Source organism: Echinops telfairi, unplaced genomic scaffold (assembly GCF_000313985.2).
Source record: "Echinops telfairi isolate 266 unplaced genomic scaffold, ASM31398v2 ScPeMD7_7436;HRSCAF=8474, whole genome shotgun sequence".
In the NCBI taxonomy this organism is placed as follows: Eukaryota; Metazoa; Chordata; class Mammalia; order Afrosoricida; family Tenrecidae; genus Echinops; species Echinops telfairi.
The window spans coordinates 4,800,885-4,817,340 of NW_022111336.1; the positions used below are offsets into that span (position 1 = coordinate 4,800,885).

The 16,456-nt window shown below is 35.1% G+C and overlaps 1 protein-coding gene across 4 annotated transcripts in view; it reads right to left on the bottom strand.

The window, feature by feature from the left end:
• DMD (dystrophin) overlaps nt 1–16,456 on the bottom strand; it is a 2,430,848-nt gene that overhangs the window by 1,431,667 nt on the left and 982,725 nt on the right. For all 4 annotated transcript variants that reach the window (XM_045298663.1, XM_045298661.1, XM_045298660.1 and 1 more), the window contains 2 exons: nt 15,300–15,452; nt 14,248–14,430 (listed from right to left, as the gene is read on the bottom strand). In XM_045298663.1, coding sequence (XP_045154598.1) covers nt 14,248–14,430; nt 15,300–15,452 — 336 coding nt within the window. The remainder of the gene's footprint in view (nt 1–14,247; nt 14,431–15,299; nt 15,453–16,456) is intronic.

Below are 16,456 nucleotides of genomic sequence, written 5' to 3' on the forward strand. Positions count from 1 at the left end.
GAACTACATTTTAAGCACACTTTAAGATTTCAAAAGTGACAACCACAATAAGGAGGGCAGAAAAAATAAAAAATCTTTACAAACTGGGAAACATTGCAATCCCTTTTGTTTTGTGAAAATCTAAAGGGGGAAAGCTTTACAGTTGAATTCATTTTAGTCATTTGTTCTCAGAATATGTTCCATACAATGAAGAGTCTTAAGTAATCATTGAAGAATCAGAATGATTCACAGATGGTGTGAGTGACTGAATTATTTGTAATCAGTTGTTCCGGGTATGCTCAGAAGGATGTTTCCTAGGCCACTGCAGAAACCATCTCTGCTCCCATACAGCTGGTGTTCTATATTTCCAAAGAAAGTTTACATAAGAGTAAATTGCAATTCGCATTGTGCTGCAAACAGAGGTCAAACTGCTGTGTCTAAATTCTTCTCCTGTTTTTCTCTTCATTGTATGTGCTATATTTATCAAACAGCATGTTTTTTACACGATTGCTAAGGATTCACCAGTGTGATTTCATGTTTTGTGTCCTCTGACCTATAGGAGGCACTAGCTAACAGTTAATTGAATGAAAGAAATGCCAATTCACTATACCCAAAATAAGACATGAGTTTCTGTAGAGATACCCATAACTATATGGAACACTAATTTTATTGTATCTTCAACATTATTGGGACGTTATTAAAAAATGAACAAAAGGGAAAACACAGAGTGTCATCAAATCTCCAATTAAACAGAGGGCTTGTTGATGGAATAATGTAAAACTGTAGCTTGGTGCTAGAATTGGTGGTTGATTGACAAATGTTTGTCTTTTTTGAAACTGAGGTTAATGATCTGTGTTTTGTATGAGTATTCTAAGGATTAGAGATTTCCTTTATAGGACTTAGTCTTGTACCCTTAGCTGGTATAGAGAGAATACTTTATTACACAATATGATAATTCATGTACTTACTTATGTGCCTTCTACAAAGATAAATTTTCCTTCATCCAAATGAGAATGCATTATTAAAAAAACTCTATCAAATTGATCAATTTCTCAAGGTTCTGCTTTTCTGAGAACAGTAATTTGTATTAGAACAAATGACATCATCTGATCCTAAAGAAGGACTTAAGTTTTCTAATCAACCAACAAGATCATATAATAAAACCAAACATATCAATAATTTATCAGACTTAGTTGTGTATTTGTATCAAATATTTATAGAAACAATATAATTAATACTATATTTACCATCAAATATTTCCTGAATAATGTATGCAATTTTCGTTTGATAGCAAGATTGCACACAATGCAAGGAGGGTTCCACAATTCTGTGGGGGGAAAATGGAATTAAAAAACAATGGCATTTTCCTACAAAGCTTTGGAACTCCCCTTGTATATTACTACAAGAAAGGACACATTATCTTTTCCTTATTCCTAGTTCTATTTTTGCCAGTCAACTTGAATTTTAGCTATAATCTAATATTGAAAATTAATTCAAAAGATGAACAACATATGAAATTAAATACCTAAAATAGTTACAGGACTTTGTCGTGTACCCTTAGCTGGTATAGTTTGACTATGATGGTATATGGTATATGTTTGTTTGTTTAATTTTTATTTTTCTTGTTTGAGATCAGATGGGTTTCTCAATTCAAATATTCGGCCATTTGACAATTGTTGTCATTCCTAAGAAATCACTTAAGATATTGCCCTTTCCCAGTTCACTCTATCCTTTCCTATGATTGACATCCTCTCTCCAAAAGTCCTTTTCCTCTCTTTGACATTTTCTTCTCTTGGCCTCTTTATATGTATTTTCTAAGCCCCGAAATGTGATGGGGTGTTGGGAGATGGGAGGTGTTGATGTCACTATAGGTTAGGCATCAAGCTCTTTGCTAACTGGAAGGTTGGCAGTTCAAAACAACTAGATGCCCCTCAGGAGAAAGATGGAAATCTATACTTCTGCAAAGATTTTCAGTCTCAATATCTCTATATAGGGTCATGATCACTGGGAATCAACTGATGGGAGTGGGTTTTCAGTATGCATCTTAAGCTAATTTATTGATCTTTCCATTTGCTAATTCTTTTTGCAGGTAACTTTAATCTGATACTTATTTGATCCACTGGATTAAGAATTTCACTTATTCTTTTTGTTATAGAAAATCTATTTACTTTTTGTATAATATTTTCTTATTACCTTTTCTTGCAAATTCATACCTTAAAAATGATTTCACTTTCTTTAAAAATATTGAATCGACTTATTTTATATTTTGCAGTCTTTGGGACCCTGATTCTGCTGTTTCCTCATGTAATTTGCCATTTTAAAAATAAACTAACATTCATGGAACATTATACGTGGGGATATCTTCAAATCTAGTAAATGCGTGGTTGGTGACACACTGGGCTGGTAATCTCTAGAAACCACCACTGCTTTGGAGGAGAGAGATGAGCGTTTCTACTCAGAAACCCATGTATGGGGGGGCTCTACTCTGTCCTTTAGGGTTGCTATGAGTCGGAATCAACTCAATAGCAGCAAGGCGTTTAAATATATTTGTACATGATTTGTAAGTTCCCTAGGGAACTACCCATCAGAATTTAAATGACTGGATTTTAGCAGGGACTATATGACTGTAACCTTTACTAACCAGTACTTGTGTAAGTTGTCCATTGTAGTGGCAGCAGTAATAATAATTAGGAATTTCTTCACTTACTCGATTTGATGTTTCCTCCTCTCTGTTAATACTATTAGAAAAGAGTTATTAACTTTATCCCAAAGTACAGGTAGTGGCATAGTGAGTCATTAGTTGGGCTGCAAACTGCAAGGTCAGCAATTAGGACTGACTGGTGCTCCATGGGATGATGCGGCAGTCTAATCTAGTACAGATTTAGAGCCTCAGAAACTCATAAGGGCAGTTCTACTCTGTCCGAAAGGGTCGCTATGAGTTAGAATTGACCTAATGCCATTGAGGTTTTTTTAAAGTTTTCCATTAAAGACTTGTATATCACAACAGAAGCAGAATATATTCTTAGTTTGCCTTACAGCTACTGGAAAGATTAAAAATATAAATAATAACAACAACAACCAGTTTTTCTGGAATGAGTAGAATTTATATTATATTGGCCCAATCTTGATTTTCATGTGTAATTCAGTAGTCTTTTGGAAATATTCTTTATCATCATCAGAACTATCAATTAAAGAAACCACTCCTGCTGATAAAGGTATGTGCCCTGGCTGTTGTTTGATTGCTTGATTTTTAAGTAGCAATTTTGTATTCCTTCAGATTGGAGAGGTTTTGTTTTGTTTTAGTTTATCTTGTTGTGAAACAAATGAATCTTGGGCTCATCTTCCTTCAGATTTGAGAAACTTTGTTTTCTCCATTACCCCTTACCATATTGGCACTTGCCTATTCTCTCTCTCCTTTCCCTTTTAAGTGTCAAAGAGCTTCTTATTTTATTACACCATTTGTCTTTCATATTTTCATGTTTTCTCTTTATATGTTATGTTCCAAGGAGTTTCTCAATATGAGTTTCATTTTCCTCTACATGTAAGTGTAATTATTGGAGCCCAGGTGGCTTAGTGGTTTACATATTGGGATGCTAGCAGCAAGGTTAGCTTTTCAAATCCCCAAACAGCTCTTTGGGAGAAAGGTGAGGTTTTCTACTCCAGCAAACAGTTACAGTTTCTGAAACCCACAGGGGAAGTTCTACCCTGTCCTGTAAGATCATTATGAGTCAGCATCAACTCAAAGGCAGTGAATTTGGTTTTAGGTTGATGTTTAATAAAGTACTTAATGCATTTACTTAGTTTTTATTTAATAATTAGGTTTTTGTTTCTATAAGTTCTATTCAACTCATTTTCAAATATACCGATGTATTTGTATAGTGTTCTTATAAATTTAATGTTTACTTTTATCCCTTTATCTTCTTGTTTTCAACATATCTACCTTTTACATTAATTTTATGGACTCATAATCATCTAGGATGTTAGATATATTTAAATTATAATTAATTATTTTTAAAACAGCAGTTTATAGTTTTTTGAAGAAAGTTTACACAGCAATTAAGGTTCTCATTGACACTTTCTGAACAAATTAGTCAACGACATTGATTGCATTTTTCAATATTTGTCAATATCATTTTCTGTTTTCTAGATGTTTTGTTTCCATTGATTGACTAGTTTCCGAGTCCCCTTACCTTCTCACTCTGCTTTAGAATAATTGTTGACCATTTGGTCTCATAGAGTTGCTTATTTTGAAAGAAGGGTTATACTCATGGCTGATACTCAGTATTCTGTGCCAACCTGTTATTTAGTTAAAGGGTGACTTCAGGTGAGAGTTTACTGTCAAGGTTGAAAGAGTATCTTTAGGCAATAGTTTCAAAGAATCCTCTAGCTTCAATCTGTCCAATAAGTCTGGAACTTTTAAAAAGAATTTGAGATTCTGCTCAATATTGACCCCCCACTTTATCAATATTTATCTAGTGTAGTTGTGATCAGAATAGTTTGTCACAGTAGCTGGGCACCATTTAGTTCATCTATTGTCACAGTAGATGCAGCCATGGTTAATGTCGACTATTAATCCTGTCAGCAACTTTCTTTCTTGAGTCTTACAGCTCTCTCATTCTGTTTTTTGTTACAGAGAAATAGAGAAAAAATTGTTGCATCTTAGATGAGTTCTAATAAGCTTTTAAGAGCCGGAACTACTATATGTATATTTCCTAATATGGGTTGTAATAATTTAGTGTTAGTGTTTCTGCCGTCTCCCAAAAGAGTGATTTATGTTGACTCTATAAGAAAACCTCAAAGATTTATTCTAATGGACAATTTATGTTAATTTCATGGCTCAGAATTATAGAGCCTTTTAGTTAGTGAAAAAAATTCAGATGGAGTCACTCAGTTTTAATTTTTATAGAAGTTTCTTTCTTTTCCCTTCTAGGCAAAATCTCAGGCAGAAAAAATAGTACTTATGCTACATTGTAGAGCTTGTGCATGTGTAGTGGGGGATGAGTATCAATTCTTTCCATACTCAGTGAAGATTTTAAATTTAGGCAAGGTTTTCTTTATCATCTCTGTATGATAAGCTGGCTAAGGCCACATATTTTGGCTTAAACGGTCTTTAAGACCTTCTCCTAGCCAGGAGGTCTTTAATCCTCATTCAGTACCCTCTAAGACATTTTGATTTCAGATATCTTGGAAAGGAGGCAGCTTTATATAAGAAGAAAAATATAATGGTATTTTCCCATGGACTTTAAAAAATTCTCTTGTATTTGGGGTCAGCTAATGGAACACTGGTATTTTTAACATTGAATTGTTAACCATACTGCAGGTTGCAATCATTTAGCTTCATCAGCAAGTGCTTCAAGACCTCCTCACTTTCAACAAGTTAGGTTGTGTCACCGGTATATTGCTGGTTGTTAATAAGCTACCCTCCAATTCTGATGACTCCTTCTTCATATAATCTAGCTTCTCTGATGATTTGCTCTGTATACAGACTGAACAAGTATGGTGAGAGGGTACAATCGTGTCCCATACCTTTCCTGATCTTAAACCATGAAGTATTCCCTTGTTTTTATTGCACAACACTCTCTTGACCCATGTACAAATTCCATCAGTCCACACAGTCAAATGTCTTGGCATAGTCAATGAAACTCAAGTAAACATCTTTCTCATTCTCTCCTTTTATTTATTTTGAGTCACACAAGATCCATCTAATATTAGCAATGATTTCCCTTATTCCATGTTCTGTCTGGAGTTCAGCCTGAACCTCTCTGGTAGATCCCTCTCATGTCACTGCTGCAATCATTGTTAGATGACCTGCAGCAAAATTCCACTTGCATGTGATGTCAGGGATATTGGTCATGTTTGGTAAAGCGGAGGGGCAGCACCAAAGAGGAAGGCCCTCAAGGTGATGGATTGGCACCCTGGCTGCAACAATGGGTTCAAGCATGGGAATGAACAATTGTGAGGTTGATGCATCACCAGGCAGAATTTCTTTCTGTTGTGTGCAATGTTGCTATTAGCTGGCATGACTGCATGACATCTAACAACAACAAGAACAACAAAGGAGCCCTGGTTGTGTGGAGGGTTACTCATTGGGCTGCTAACTGAAAGATCAAGTGTTGAAACCCCAAGATGAGCCATAAAGTTTTATAATCTCATACACCCAAAGGGTCTCTGAGCCAGAATCGCTATGAGCCGGAATTGAAGGCAGCCACTTTTTGAACAGTATATTTCAAGAAACTCTGCACTCCTAAAGCCTGTAGCCTAGAAAAACCTTTGGGGGCACTTCTACTGTTCTATATCAAGTTACTATTAATCAAAATTGACACAATGACACCTAATAACCACAACAATACGTGGTAAAACTTTCTCCAAAATTATATTTAAATTTTTCATGTATCTTTATTGAAGGCCTAGCAAATCAGTTCTGTATGTGAACATTTCTGGCCCTGGAAACTGATACTTGCTGAATATATGTTTCCTGAATAAGCCTGTACTAAACTGATTATAGAAATAACAGCTTGAGTCCAGGGAAAAGAATTACTATAAAAGTGTCAATAACAGCTATTGTTCCCAATATACTAGAAAAAACACAAAATCTTGCTTTCTTCCATTTCTTTCTCAGCCCTTGTGATATGTTAATTATAAAATTGCAGTGGAGTGCAAGGAAAATCTGTACACAGCTACCTCCCTCCCAAGTCACATTTCAACATTTCCCTTAGCAACCATTATTAGTCTTTTATATTCACAACTCTGATTACTAAAGAACATTCTGTCACTAAATAAGAAAATTATTTATGTTCCCCAATTCCCCCAGGATCTCGCATTGGCAGCTGGTGATTGTTTTTATTTCACGGCAAAAAAAAAAAAAAAAATCCATGAGAAAGTGGTGCAAAGACAATATTTCCCTATTATTTCTTTATCATTAGGCAATAAGAGAAAATCTAAATAAAAAAATGCCATATGGAAGTATACAATCTTGGTCTAGGTATTATTTTTACATAAAGTAGTAGCAGATAGCGATATGATCATAGATTGGTATTTCTGAAACATTTGTGTTACATTTTGAGAAAATCTCCCCAAATAAAAGCATATACTAGCTCTTCAACACTGCTCAAGAAATAGCCCCATTATCATTCTGGGAGAAAAACATCCTTTGTACTGCAAGTGTCCAGATGTGAAAGTCTGCAAAATCTCTTCCCCTTGCAGAGACTCATAATCACATTAACATATCAAAAGCCCCTCCAAGTTCTGGAGTAAGAAAACTTGGCTTAACCCAATGTTTCCCAGAGGTATCTGGCCCCAACGTCCCATGTCTTCCTTTTGAATAACTTCCACAATTCATTTAAAAACACTGAGTCCAAATGTGTTTGGACATTGACAAATATTTTAAGTCAATTTTCCTTATTGCATGATGGCATCAGAAATTAGAGTTTCTTAAGCAGGCTTATTGTTTCAAGCAATTTGATGTAAAAGCGCATAGCAAAGGTAAGGTGTTCAAATCCAAGCAATGTGTAAAAGTTAGTGAAGGAATGTTGCTACAGTGAAAGCAGTCTTATTTTACAAAATCACTTAAAGACTAATTTCACTGCCACAACATGAGTGGAATTTCATGTAAATCTAACAATCAAAACAATTTATAAAACAGCTGAATTGCAGTGTGTTTGTTGTTGAAATTATGTGTTTTAATGTTGTCCAAATGTCTTATGCCAGTTCACACTTATGTAGCCAAAGCTGCCCTTTTCAATACATTAGCTGCAATACTTCTCAAAGTCACTCTTGAGCAACTGAGAGAGTTCCATTTCGGAAACTTGGTATTTCATTAGTATACCTCACTTTCAGATTAGCCATAATAAAATTTAGTCTTCTGAACAAGCATCCTGTATCTCTAACCTTGCGTAAGTAGTTATAAGATGTATGAAAATATTTATGTAACATAGAAAACACCAAGCTAGTGGAGACACCAAACTCACCTGTAAGATGATTGGACAGTCCCTCAGAAAAGGGCCACACAGAAGGGATGTTAAGTCCAGGTGAGGTATAGCATTTACGAAGCACACAACTATCCTCTAGTTCTTTAATATTTCCTCCCCTCACTATTATGGTTCTTATTTTATCCCATTAATCTTGTTAGACATGAGTATGCATATTTGTATAATTAAGATTGTTTGATGCATGAAAGCCAAGATAGATAACCCTTCAGAAACAGTAAAAAGAATAATGATTCCCTGTGGGTACTAGAATAGGAGAGAAGGGGGGGAGCCGATGGCAATTATGACTGCTTAAGCCCAATCGAATAATATAATTGTAGGTGAACAGATACATTGTATGGGGTAAGACACGGATCATAATAATAATAAATGACATAACAATCAGAGCTCCTAGAGAGTAGGGCAGGGGAGGGAGGGGACAAAGGGTAGCTGTTATCAAGGAGTTAAAGAAGAAAGAACATGTTTTGAAACTGATGGCAGCAGCATTTGTGTAATTATGCTTGATCTAATTGAATTATGAATTTTTACAACATCTGTAAGAGCTCCCAATGAAATGATTAAAAAAACCCAACCTAGTACATATTGCTTCCTCAGAGTATATATCTAATGTCTACTATGTTTCATGTTCATAAATGGAAGGTTATATAAATTAAATCTATATTTATGTACAAATTTGGGTGAACAAAATTCCCAGAAGAAATGATATGTGCAACTATTGTGGGATATAAATGTGCTTGGTGTGCTTAGTATAGATGAGGTACATTTAGGATTCTATGGCAGAGAATATAAAAAGGAAGGTGAAGTCCGAATCATAGGAACAATGGGCAGAAGCAAGTTCAAGTTGGGGCTAACAGGGAATTAATCAATGGATAATGGGCCATAGTAGTTTTAGAAAGAGTCCTACGGCTTCACAAGAGAGAATGCAATATAGATTGGCCAGAACTAGAAGTCAAGGTTAGAAAAGTGTTAGAAAAGTAGCCCAGGTGAAAGATGTTGCTGCTGAAGATTATAGGTACATAAATTCAGATAATAAAGAGGGGTCCAATTAAGGATGTAACTTGTATTTCAAAGTCCAAGAGGATCTTAAAATAGATAATATGGGTGATACAAGGAGAAAGAGGAATCACAAATGATGACTAGTTTTTTATTATATAGTTTTGCTTTGTGTTTTAAACTGCCTAAAATGTAGTAAAAACTGGAGATATTGGTAGAAGCAAATTATATAGGGGAAAGAAATCACTTCCTTGCCTTGGCTATGCTATATTTGATATACCTGTTATTCATTCAGATCCCTCGTGGCATACTATTTACAAGTTGGGCTACAAACTGCAAGGTCGGCAGTTTGAAACTACCAACCGTTCCTTGGGAGAAAGATGAGGCTGTCCACTCCCATAAAGAGTTATAGTCTTGGAAAGCCACAGAGCCAGTTCTACTCTGTCCTATAGGGCTGCAGTGAGTTATGAACTCAATGGCAGTGAGTTTGCTTTTGGTTTAGTAGTCATTCATGACAAGTTAAATAAGAAGTTGTTGCAGATAAAATATTCTGTATCAGAATTTTATACTTGATATTTGAAGCCATAAACAATTGGAGTTGTATTAAGAGAGGAAATATTTATTGTACTTCTTCCACTAACAGGCTATTTTTTTGTATGGTTAGGTTACTTTTCTGGAACAAGTCATGTATGTATTTTGGGCCCAAAGGTTTACTACCGTTTAGGTTCTGTGGAGACAAGATAATTGGTGATGATTATGATGTAACACATTAGATGCACACCTTATATTCATTATCTCTATCTACAACATATAATATCTTTGGTTCATTCTCCTTTATTTGGGATAATCAAATAATTTATTATGTGTTTTCCTTTGTAGCACTTATATCACGTTGTTAATTACAAAACTTAAAAAAAATAAAACTTTGCTTCATTGCTTTATAGAGCTAACCCTTTCCTTTTGTCCATGAGCATTGGGCTGCCAGCCACAAGATTAATGGTTCAAACTCAAGAGTTGATCCAAAGATGAGGGTTCCAGTCTTGGAAACCCTATGTACCATATATCCTTTGTTCCATAGGATCATTATGTATCTGAATGAATTGGAAGGCAGTGGTATTTTAGGGTTTTCATTGTTTCTTGCTTAATTTTTCTTCCTGTGCAAGTATATAATTTGGTAGTTCTCTTAAAAAATAATTTGGTAGTTCTCTCAGCAAGAGTCATAGGGAATAGATTGTTAGTGTTTGGTTATCTGCAAATATTTTGTCTCCATTCCTTAGTGACAGTTTAGGGCCATTTCACAATTTGCCCAAATCTTTGAAGATATTATCCGATTGCCTTCTAAGAACTTCTGTTGATAAAAAGTTCTCTCCTATATGATCCACAGATTATGGTGGTATCCCTAGTATGGTGCGATTTTCTGCCTTCATTTGTTAGGTTTGTGTGGTGGAGTGAAATTTCTTTATATAACTCTTCTATCCATGTCTCTGTAACTCCCACCAAATGATTGGGAGGGGCTATGCAAATAGGGTGTGTGTAATACTAATCGAGGGGATTTATAAATTTCATAACCACCCCTAGATTATAAGGCTTAGCTATCTTTGAAGCAGAAAAACAGAGATAAATGCCAGGACCATTTGAAAGGCACATCCCATATCTCTGAAAGTGCAGAGGTTGAGATCAGAGGAACCACAGTGTGTAGCACAGAGATTATGGGACAGAGCAGGAGTCAAACAAGGGACACTATGGAACTATGTGGGCAGAGGCCAATGGATCACATGACTGACGGGTTAAGGACCAGAATGAGAGTTGGTTGTTGACTGATGTGAAGTGTTGCTGTGGACCAATGGCTGGATCTGTAGTGTTTACTGATTCTGTTAACTTCTAAAATAAACCCTTTTAACTGTGATTATTCTCTGTGTGGCTATTGCAATGGATTATTGAACTGAGATGGATTGGCATAGTTGTTGCAAGAACGGGTTCAAACGTAACAACAATCCTTGAGAGGATTGCTAAGGACCAGGCTGTCTTACCTTCTGTCATACAGGAAGTCACTAGGAGTCAAAAATTACTTGATGGCACCTAACAACAGTTAACACATACCCAAGGATTATGAAATTTTGTAACAAATATAAAAAATGAAAGGCCTATAATTTTTGAGGTTTAATATATATTTTTTAATCCAATGCTACTTAATGAGTCTAATTCTCTTCCTGGCTTTAAATATAGTCAATGCTTTTGCTTTGCTTTTCTCTTTTTCTTTTAAAAATTATTCTCTTTTCCAGTATTAATTTATATACAAAGATAAAGAGGAAAGCTTCAATTCATGGAATCCCTATCACACAGGAGGTGTTTTGTGTTTTACAAATGTGATCATATATCATTCTCAAAAACACAATGACCTCCAGTGTACAGATGAGGAAAATAAGGATGAGAGAGGTTTGCCAAAGATCATACAACTAGCAGATTCACATTTCAAGGCTTTTCATCCCAGAGAATTTTCTAGATCACAATATTGTTTTGGGTCAGAAAAGTTCCTCCTGTGCAGCTTAGAGCCATTGCCTCATCTTCACTGTTCACTGTAGTTTCTAAGTCAACAGGAGAAACATTGAAAATACTTCGTATTCCTAATTAGGGCTGGCATTTTCCCATCAAGAAGAACCTGGAGAATGTTTTATCTGGCTTCTCACAGTCTGCTGTCCCTTAATTATGCTCGCCAGGCCTGGCTCCACAGATTCCTTTCACTCTGCGTTCAGCTACATTCTACACTGCTGTCTGGCCAGGCTTCTTCAAAGCTTGACTATTGCAATATATGGTTCTTGCATGGACATAGTCCCAAGAGCATTCAATTAGTTCTACTTACTCCCTATCTGACTCTTGATCCTGGAAATAAAGATTTTCAAACCTAGCTTTCCATTTGTGATCATTTTAGAGTATTGCATACTAACTTGAGTTGTTATTGTCAAGATAGGAGAGGATGAATGGTAAGTCTAGGTGTGTATCTGAAAGAAGGGAAAAAGAAACCTGAGACACACAGATGAGAGAAAGTGAAGAGGGACGTGCAGGGCTGGGGCATGGAGTGAGGGATTGTGAAGCTATGGCTGCATGAGTGAGCATCTTCGGGGCCAGTATAGGATTATTCCAAATATAATGTTTGGTTCATGAGATCATTATGGCTATTTCATATGACAGTGTGGTAGAATGATCTGCACTGATCATTTTAACAAGTGTTCATGGGCAAAACAGTTTTTAACATATACTGATGATCAATAGTGTATACCAATACATCTGGGATCTATCTACATATTTATCCATCTCTCTCACACCATATAAATACTATCTTATTCTTTAGTTTTAAGTAGGGTCCAAGTCAAAGGTAACTATTATATTAAGTCAATTATGTTGCTATTGTTTCTCTCTGTAATCGTGTTAAATTTTTAAATATTACCCTAGGGTACCTTCCTGATTTGGGATATTTCAGATATAAAAATTAAAAAAACATATTTGTAAGACAAAAATATCATTCTACTTTATTATATGTCATATTTTAAAATTTTATACTGGTTCGCTTATCTTTCCTTTATGCCATCAGTCACAAGTATGGTCTACAAAGACAATGGGGGCTCTACAAGTTCATGGAAGAATCCCGTTTTCATTTCATTCCATTTTCCCACAAACTTTTTGAAGGCCTCTCATATTCGTTGAGTGATACTATATATAAGAATATTATGACATTGAATTGACTAGTTTATGGATATTTTTCATCCTATAACTACTTATCTGTAAACAATCACAAAATTTGTCTAGGATTTAAAATTTTAAGCCTGCATATAAGTTATGTCATGTATGGAGGGAACTGAATGAATAAATGAGTTAGTCTACAGATAATTCAAGTGACTTTTCCTGAATGCACTACTTAGTCCAAGCAAAACATAATTATGCGAATTTCCTTTATAGTTCTTTAAACCTTTCATCTTGCATCAGTACACATGGGTTTTCTGTTGGTAGCACCCTGGGTGATGCACACTCCACTGTAATTGGGCTTCAGAATTAAAAGTCTCAATAATTCTCCTTTTGCTTCTCATAATAACTCAGAATATTACTGTAAGTAAACGTTGTCATACTGGATTTCATAGCAAACAGAGCATGTATTTCTAATGCTGAAAAAAAACTCATACTAACATGCAGTCTATTTTTATTGGTTAATAAGATGTTTTAGCTAAATGCATATATCTATTTATATGGTAATGTTGGGTTAACTGATCAACAGACATTTAAAATATCCCTTAGACAATATCACAGAAGAAATTTATTAAAAGTCCCACTTATCAGTCGATTCCACCATTTTTGTGGGTCCAAGATCGTGGAGTATCTGCTGGTTTCATCTGATTTGACAAAACATAAAGCCCTATTTTTCAAACTGCAATGTCATGATTTTGTACATTCTTTTCATAAATATACGATAATTGTGTGCTTTCTTTGCATAAATGTCCAGTAATAACCATTCCTCTCCACTTTACAATATCTCTAAGTTGAAAAAAAATGAGCATATGTCAGACACAACTAGGGTTTTGACTTCATAATGCGTAATAAACTTACATGACAGAGTTTGCAATTTTGAACTGAAATTTCAAGTGAAAATCAGAAAACTCAGTCATTGGATCGAAAATTAGTTGCTCCCCTCCCCCTGTAATATATCAGTAAATTATCTTGATAGGCATTGCTATACCTATGATCAATCATTAGCCACCTTAGTTGGAATCCAGTTCTATGAATAAGCGTTTCAACCTTGTAAGTAGTTAAGGCAGGTATGAGGTCTAATATATTATTATTCACATCCTTAAATAAGATCCTATGCCAGTTAATGCTAGAAGTTTCAAAAGTATGCATTATTTGCCATGTCTCATATATTATGAAAGTAAAATCAGCATGGGATGATCTCAAGAGAGAAAGAAATAGTTTTGAATTAGACACTGAAATAAAGTAAATGTATGGTAAGTTGACAAATTCATGTCAATGTTATGAAAAAATGATGTGGCACAAAATTAAGAGCTGCTCTCTTTTTTTTTTTAAGAATGGGGCTAGTTCCTATCAGTTGCTAAGCTGTTATAGTTTTAATGTGCAAAGTGAAGAACTAGTGTTCTAGAAACCCAAAGTTAGGGATACTATGCACGTTCCGAATGGGCATGAGATGTCGGAAATCCCACCCAGATTTTTCCCCTTTTTGGTTAGTAGGCCTCTGTTAAGAGAGTAGGAGTTGCAAACATATTTGGGTTTGCCAGTAACAACTCACAATTTGTGCAAAGTTGAGTCTTCGAAACTGAGCAAATTTGCTCTCAATTTCCCGCCAGCGCTTGCTGAGCTGGATCTGGGTTGGCTCCACTGCCACTGCGGCCCCATCCTTAGACAAGCCCTCAGCTTGCCTACGCACTGCATTCAGCTCCTCTTTCTTCTTCTGCAATTCACGGTCAATTTCCTATTGAGCAAAACCAATACAGGGCCCAGGGCAGTTAGGTAACCACATCAACCAACCTGTAAGTAGCAAATACTTGTCTCAGATATGTCATAGGCTGTGGTCACTTTATCATCGGCCTTCGAAATGTATAGCTAAGGGAGGTGTTACTGTCAGCCTCAGCCAATGATCCAAATACTATCTGAGTTATCCTTTGGATTCTCAATTGTGGATATTCTCATCAAGAAAATATTTCATTGGATCTGCTCTTTCTTTTCTGCTAAAACTCATTCATGTTTTTGGAGGGAGTTGACAGTGGCAATTATTACTCATTGTTTATTGGGGATAAGTCACGTGGATTAAAATTTAGAAGGTATATAAATAAGGTATTTAGTTCGTTTTAAATATCTAAGTTTATGAAACAAAGAATGAAGCAAAATAAAAGTATAAAATAATAACAGAATAAAACACATCTTCTGACAATATGCAAATAAATCTATTGAGATTTGACACTGTATATGAAGATGTTTTGATGGAATGAATGTGCTAACATGAGAGAGAAGTCGTCCATAGACCAATAACTCATTTGTTCATCTGGAACAAAGATACACAAAGTCAATTACAATTTCACCAGAAAACACACAACATTTCTTAATTCATTTTGCACACTGAAAAGTAAAACATTTTATTCATTCAACATATGTCCCTTGAATAACACTTGATACAATACATTTATTAAAACACAGCACAGTACAAGGAAACACATCAAAGCAAATAGAATGCTAATAGAAAAAACAAAAACATCAACATTTAAATATGATGTGAACAGATTGTGTTAAAGATATTAAACAGTAACCTTAAAATCTAGTATTGACATTCTAAAACAACATTACCTTGAGTTTCCTTTCATCTTTGGGTTCAGGTAGATTGGCTATTTTTTCCTCAATGTCATCCAAGCATTTCAGAAGATCATCAGCCTGCCTTTTGTACTGATACCACTGGTGAGAAATTTCTAGAGCCCTTTTTCTTCTTTGAGATCTCAAATCCTGTTCATGGTGCAGATATTATGAAAACATCAATATATATATATATATATATATATATATATAGCATGCTTCTGTCTATAGTTATTTCAACATTATTTGAGTCCAGCATCTTGTACAGGTTTGGTTAGATACACAATTAAAACCCTAAACATACAATTTCATGATTTAATTATGTATTATGTGAAAGGATTCATGTACATCATAGATTCCCAAACTTGTGTGGCTGACCACCCCTTTTCAGAAAAATAATTACCCAGTGCTCCCCAGCAATTAAAAACTTTTCTAGTAGAACCCATAATTCAGGATAAATGGTAAGTCTCTTCTTTTGCAGTCTGCCTGAATTATTCTAGAGCCCTCTGTGGATGTTATAGCCCTCTTTGGGAAAGCTGCTGTACATGAACTTCAGAGAATTTTTCTCACGGCATGTTCAAACTTATTTTAAAATATTCTTAGCGCTCTGACTTGCATTGAGCTCACTAGCCAGTTGTGAGATGCTTTAATGTATAAATGCAAATGAATTAACTGGATACTCTTCAAACATAAAGAGTTTATGTTTGACTTGTAAAATCCATTAACATTCTAAAATGTTTACCTTGTTTACTGAATTCTTCAACAAAACAATCACTATAGCCAAATAGCATACATTTGTGGTTTCACAATTCCATGTCAAAGGACATTAATACTGTGTGATTAGATAGATAAAGCCAGTCATCTTATAAGTGATTGCAAGTTATAGGTGTAAAAGTGTGAACAATGTCTGTGAGGGTAGAAGAAAATGATCACTTAAATGTTAGAAAAATGCTTTTTTCTTTGAAGGCTTGGTTAGCCGACTTTTTTTCAACAGACCAAATTCATGGTTGAAATGCCAAACTATTAACCGTTTTAAAAAGAAAAGAATATAAGTGGTGCCCAATCTTCCTGAGGAGCTAATACATTATTGAAACGGGAAAGATTCAGGCACCTTGGTCCTTAATTAGGAGTCCAATGTCTTTCCACATTAGCAG